At 34.2% G+C, this 6,616-nt stretch overlaps 1 protein-coding gene across 1 annotated transcript; it reads left to right on the forward strand.

Moving 5' to 3' along the window:
• Positions 1-2,266: 2,266 nt before the first annotated feature.
• On the forward strand, positions 2,267-4,522 carry LOC118650987 (NKG2-A/NKG2-B type II integral membrane protein-like). The gene is made up of 4 exons (XM_036299635.1): positions 2,267-2,493; positions 2,857-2,952; positions 3,459-3,512; positions 4,038-4,522. The coding sequence occupies exons 1-4, from the start codon at positions 2,307-2,309 to the stop codon at positions 4,199-4,201; spliced, it is 501 nt and encodes a 166-aa protein (XP_036155528.1). The 5' UTR covers positions 2,267-2,306; the 3' UTR covers positions 4,202-4,522.
• Positions 4,523-6,616: the final 2,094 nt, after the last annotated feature.

A 6,616-nucleotide genomic window follows, 5' to 3' on the forward strand; every position in this document is an offset into this window, starting at 1 on the left:
TAAAAATGAAATAATAAGGATATAAGAAAAAGAAGTATTTAATGCGAAGATTTAGCAACTTTGTTCAAAAATTAAATTTAAGGTACCTAACAGACATACGTTTTCAGTGTTTGTGACTGAAATGGAAACAAATGAACTGCATGGGTGGTTAAGCCTCTGTGACCTCCATGTTTGTGGAATGTGACGACAATTTCTCAGAGGCATTTGAAAACGAGCACTCTCAATGCCACACTTAGAGGTGTGATTGTACTCTCAGTCTCCAAAGTTTCATATTTTGGAGATGTGTGATGTGATAAACTGATTTCAAAATAGCCAAAGTGTGAGAATTACCTTTTCAAACCTTAAGTGACATATTGAAAAGATGTTTGCTTTTTCCACTATTGCTTCACTCTGAGCCTTTAAAGGGCAATCTGTGAAGATCACAGATATTGTTTATTTTGGTCCTGAATTTATGTTTTTAAATTCTCCTTTCATTACGCAGCTATAACGGGGCTCTTTTGTGATAGTCACCTTGCCTCCCCACTAAAGGATGCGCGACTGTCTGGCCTCCAGAAGGTATGTGCCCCTACTCTCCTGTCTCTCTACCAGCCCATCTCATACAGTGGGAGAAAACAAAGGCTAGCTGTGAGGGACAAGTAATATACAACAAAATCAAAGTGGAATATTAGTGTTTTTATTTGAATAATTCAGGGTAAGAAGCAACCATAAAATATGAAATATGTTGACATATTTAAGTGTTCAAATTAGTGTCTGTAGGAAATTAATAAAGTGCATACACACATGCATAATTGGGTTTATAAATCAGAATAATTTAAAGTGAAAGCTATAAACATGAGGAGGAATAATTAGTTTGGGATTTTGTAATCATTATAAGGAGATTTTTTTGACATAATAATATATTAATTTATATTTTGCCCAAGCTTTTAAATAGATACTTAAAAAAAAGTTCATTGCATGTTGCAGGCCATACACAATTCCTTATACACTTATTGAGACTGATTAAAAGCAGCTTGATTTTTACTAAAAATCAGGATGAAGTAGCTTCTGTAAAAATGCTAAACTAAACTTAATTATAAACAGTCAAAATACTTTTTAAAAATTTGAACAAACAGTGTAAAAAAGATCAGCCATACTGATTAAAGAGAATCTGCTTACTGAATTATTTTACAGTGTATAATAATATGAAGTATAAATAATACCTTGGAAATTGTGACTAAAATAATACTTAAGATAATTAACATTTATTGAGAGTTTATGTGTCAGGTGGAGTGCTAAATTTTACATGCAACATATCTTACATTTTATTTCATTTTTTATTAGTAAAGTAGGTTACTTGTCAGTAGGTAAATTTTTAAAGGTCACACACTGTAAGTATCATAGACAGAATGAATGATACTTCCTGTCTCTCTGACTATAGAGCCCATTGGCTGGATTATTAAATTACATTATCCAGATTACTGCAATTGTTTACACAACTAAAGTGACTTTCACTGCCATTAACGACCAAAGGGTCTTTCTGAACGTTTAAATCAACAATGTGATTCCATCAAGGACCTATACCTGAGCATCTTATGGGTTTATATCCTGCCCATTAAATCAATTATTAATTATTTTTTCAATAATTATTTAAAATATTTTACTTGTTTATTTTTATTATTTTTTAGGTTATAGGTAAGTTTAGTGTGTCATGTAACATTTTTCAACATATAACATATTTCTTTAAATTTTTACTTATTTCTTAGAACTCATCAACCATTCAAATTAAAGACATTTTGGTAACCACTTTAATAAATAAATGCAAGTCACTAAATAAATATAATTCAGTGAAGGAAATTAATATATATGCCAACATTACTATTTTCCACCCTTAGGGCACTTGGTCTTTACTATGGGATTTCAAATTTTTCATAAATATTGTGTCTCTTTTTCTACTAAAACATTTAATTTCTATGACAGGCATTCTAATGGTGTCAAAATACTTCTGTGGATTTTGACTTTAAATTAAGGAGGATGGTATTATTCATGCATGTCTATACTCCTCACTAATTATGTTTTTATTGCTCCAACAAATAACAATTGACAAAGGTAGAGAATATATTTTAAAGAGTACTTTACCCTGAGACACTTGTTTAAACCTCTAGGGAATTTAGAACCAGAACTTTAGATTCTTCAACTTAGAAGTGAGCCCAATACTCAACCTCTACCCCGCCCAGTTTTCCTGTAAGGGAGCTCTGCATTACAGGTACCAGTTATTCATACACACACTTAACTTAGAGCACAGTTTCAAACACCACCCAGCTGCAGAGATGAATAACCAAAGAGTAACCTATGCAGAACTGAATTTGGCCAAGTCGGCCAAGAGACAGCAAAGGAAACCTAAGGGCACTCAAAGCTCCATTCCAGTAAGGGAGCAGGAAATAACCTATGCAGAATTAGCTCTTCGAAATGCTTCCCGGGATCTTCAAGGGAGGGACAAGAAGGACCACTCCAAAGGTAACACGTTCAGTATAACTGTTCTAGGATGTGAAGTTGGGGTGCAAAGGTGGGGGAAGAGTAGGAAATTGACTCACATATTTTTCATTTGTGAGAACCAGCGCTTAAAGTTGGAATACAGTATTCTAAGATGAAAGCTGAAGATGGATTCTGTACAGGTATTGCTGTAAGGTGTAGTCTTTGGCCAACAATCATGGAGCATTGTATCTCCTGAAAATGCAATGGTATATTCTGAGAGGAAGATTGCAGTGGTAGGTATGGGTCTAGGATCCAAGTTTATGTATTTGATTCTCTGTATGTAAACTGTCTAAAACAATTATCTCTCTCTCTCCTTTCTCAGTGTTTCATTTTCTCTCCTTGCAGTTTCACCATCACCGCCAGAGAGGCTCATTGCTGGGATCCTAGGGGTCATCTGCCTTGTCCTGATGTCCGCTGTGATAAGGATAACTGTTATTCCCCGTAAGTAAATCTTTGTAAGATTATACAGCACTTTTCACTTTAATGATTACCAGTGCCTCTAAACAATTCATAATATTATGGAATAGAATTTTCATATTAAAGCATGCATTTAGAATAAATGTGGAATGGTTATTCTGAATTTAGCAAATGCATAAATAACATAATGTTTGTACAGAGTATTTTACATATAGTCATATATTTGATTTCATATCTCAAAGACATGCTTTAGGAGAATGAAAGACCTTATAAAGAAATACAAATTCATATTGAGATTGGTTAAACCCATACTGTAAGAGATGGTGAAGTTTGGTTCTTTAGGCTTTTAAAATATTTTCCTCTAATTCTTTATTACTGTATTAATATTTCTTGGCAAAATCAATTTTATTACAGATAATTCTCCTCCGACACAACACAACAAACTTCAAACTAAAAAACAAAAATTATTATGATTTCTTTAGATTAATTGATATTTTAAGAAATACTTTAATTTTTTAATTTTTTTTTAGCTACTGTAATACTGGAGAAGAATAATTATTCCCAAACAACAAGGAACCAGAAAGGTACATAAGAATTTTCAAAGTTCTGATATTAGCAAAGTTTATATATATTTTGTCTCAGGCTAGGCAATAATGATAATAGACTCTTTTGTGAGAACATAAATTATAAAATGAGCAATACATGTTCATAAATAATTATTATAAGAGAGTGTTCCTTCTGCTGCAACATTATGAAAAACATCAATTTTAAATTGCCACATCCATTGTTGCTGTTTGGCTTAAATTTCCTACTGCTATAATATAATAAGAGACAAGTAATTTCACTATTTTAAAAAGTAGTTTCAGTCATCGGCTTTTAGGACATGTACAGAGTGGATATTTTTGTTTATGTGTTTGCTTTCTATGGGCACAGATATTAGGCGATATCTGGCAGACCCTTTCCTGTGACTTTGTTTTGTTTTATCTGTACCAGCCAGTGAGGATGCATAGGTATATTATGTACCTATGTGTTTATACCTATGTAAGTGTGTAAGTTAATTTTCAAAACTTCAAATTGCTATTGCATTATAATTTGTAATCTTTCTTTAGCATATCATTGTGAACTTTGTCCACTGGAGTGGTTTACATATTCCAACAATTGTTATTACATTAGCACTGAAAATAAAACATGGAATGGTAGTTTGTTGGCCTGTGCTTCTAAGAACTCTAATCTGCTTTACATAGATAATGAAGAAGAAATGGTAAGATGTTAAACGTTTCATATACTTTATTAAAGCCTTATTTCAGTCAATAGTATATTTGTAGAATTCACATTTTTATATATAGTTATAAATATTTAAAGTTTGTATAAAATTCCACTGTTTGATTTTATAATCTATACTAATAAGAGGGTAATATGCTAATTAGACCGGATAGACCAAACATCTTCCAGACATCATTCCAGAAGTCCTTCTTGAAAAAGCCTGGGCCCAGACAAAGCTGCCAGGGTCCTGGGTGACTGCGGCCAGCCAGAGGGAGGGAAGCCCAGATCCCAGTTGCCTGCAGCCAGCCAGAAGAGGGAAGCCTGGGTCCCAGGTGCAGGGGCCAAAGGCAGAGGTGGATAGGGACGATCAGGCAGGCAGGCAAGCAGTTAGGGGTGATCAGGCAGGCAGGTGAGTGGTTAAGGAAGATCAGGCAGGCAGGCAAGTGGTTAGGGGCGATCAGGCAGGCAGGTAGGTGAGCGGTTAGGAGCCAGTAGCCCTGGATTGTGAGAGGGATGTCCAACTGCAGGTTTAGGCCCAATCCTGCAGGGGTTGGGCTTAAACTAGCAGTTGGACATCCCCTGAGGGGTCCCAGATTGTGAGAAGGTGCAGTCTGGGCTGAGGGACCTCCCCGCCGCCACTGTGCATGAATTTCATGCACTGAGCCTCTAGTATTCTATATTTTTACTAGAAGCCTGGTGCACGAATTCATGTACCAGTGGGGTCCCTCGGCCTGACCTGCAGAATTGGGCCAAAACTAGCTCTCTGACATCCCCAGGAGGGTCCCAGATTGCAAGAGGGCGCAGGCCAGGGGAGGAATGGCTTCCTTGAGCCACATCCTATTTCTAGGTTGGGTATTGGAAACAATCAGGCCTAAGTCGCTTTCTTCTGTTGGGTGGGATATAAGGTACCCTGTCGCTCTGTGTTCCCAATCCTGGAGTTCCAAACCTTTTACTCTTTCTCTTTCCACCTTCCAGAGCTCTCCTTTACTTGTGTCTTTCATTAGTTAGTTCCAGAATTAATAGTTCTAATTAGTGGGGAAATGAGTCTCTGACACCTGGACCACTGGATTCCACCACCACAGAAACAGGTCAGTTTGGGCTTTATCTGGTTAAACAAGGTTGTGAAACCGGAGACTCTTTTTTTTTTTTCCTTTCATGTCGTTTATTTTCTTAATTATGATCCCTTTTTAGAAAAAACCTGCTATCTGAGAAATAGAAGAATATTACATTGATTTAGTCATGGTAACAAATACTTTAAGTATTTGGAAACTTATTTAAAACTTTGGTATGTTAGTTTTGTCAATTTGGTAACTACTAAATTACATGAATCAGAATTTTCCTTATTAAATTAAGAAGAAGAATGATACAATTAAACATAAATATTTGGGTTAATTTTAAATCAAATGTACAAACATTGCTGAAAGTTTTTGAAAATATGAAAAGTGACTTTAATATATCTTTAATAAAAAGTCTTAATATATCTTTATTGTTAGTTTAAGATCCAACAATCTTATTTTATTCTCAAAATTAAGGATCTTTTGAAAGAATACACTACTTGCCTTATAAAAATAATCTTTCATGATGATTATTTAAATAAAAATTCTTTATTTTGTGGTAGGAATTTCTGAGTTCCATATTACCTCCATCATGGATTGGAGTTTTTCGTAGCAGCAGTGATCATCCTTGGATGTTGATAAATGGTTCAACTTTCAAACTAAAGTAAGTAGTTTTTTAAATGCTATATAAAAGGAAAATTAAAAAAAATAAAAATTGTCAAGAGTATTATTATTTTGTTTAAGTTGAATTATAAACATGAAGAATATTAGTCCAAGTTGATGAAAGGTTGATATAAATATTGAAGAATTTGCTATCTAATTTTCCTAATAACCAACTCTTACAAATATTCCATGAAAAACATCATTACCCATTTTAAAAATGTTCTCTGATTGCAGTTACATGGAAAATGCTATTTATTGTTTCATGGATTGGCCCCACACAATAACAACAAAAAACACATATATCTCCATTACAGAATAGCAAACTTATCATTTGGTGAAGGTGACTGTGCTCTGCTACACCTATATGGCCTCACAACATGGAGTTGTGAAGCTTCAAAAATATATAGCTGTAAGCATACGCTTTAGAGTTTGGATTCTGTTGGGTAACTTTATTTTTCATGAAATCGAAAGAATATTAGGATTGCACATGTCTTCAAATGAATTATATCACTTGTTTGATAATGAAATAATTTTCTATAACAATTATTGGACAATAACATACACACTCAAAAGTGTAGATATTCATTGCTGTTAGTGTCTGATGTGTTTTGATCAATGTTGTATTTGTGGCATTCAACATTTCTAAATGATCTTATGTTGTGTGAGTCACTTCATATGTGTTATCAAGAATAGGCCAAACCACAGAA

Source organism: Myotis myotis, unplaced genomic scaffold (genome assembly GCF_014108235.1).
Source record: "Myotis myotis isolate mMyoMyo1 unplaced genomic scaffold, mMyoMyo1.p scaffold_m19_p_3, whole genome shotgun sequence".
Taxonomy (NCBI): Eukaryota; Metazoa; Chordata; class Mammalia; order Chiroptera; family Vespertilionidae; genus Myotis; species Myotis myotis.

Excerpts from the sequence above, each read along its gene's own strand:
- LOC118650987 (XM_036299635.1), top strand. The coding sequence starts at position 2,307 with ATGAATAACCAAAGAGTAACCTATGCAGAACTGAATTTGGCCAAGTCG. Across the intron at positions 2,953-3,458 it reads AAGGATAACTGTTATTCCCC|CTACTGTAATACTGGAGAAG; the intron begins GTAAGTAAATCT and ends ATTTTTTTTTAG. Across the intron at positions 3,513-4,037 it reads AACAACAAGGAACCAGAAAG|CATATCATTGTGAACTTTGT; the intron begins GTACATAAGAAT and ends ATCTTTCTTTAG.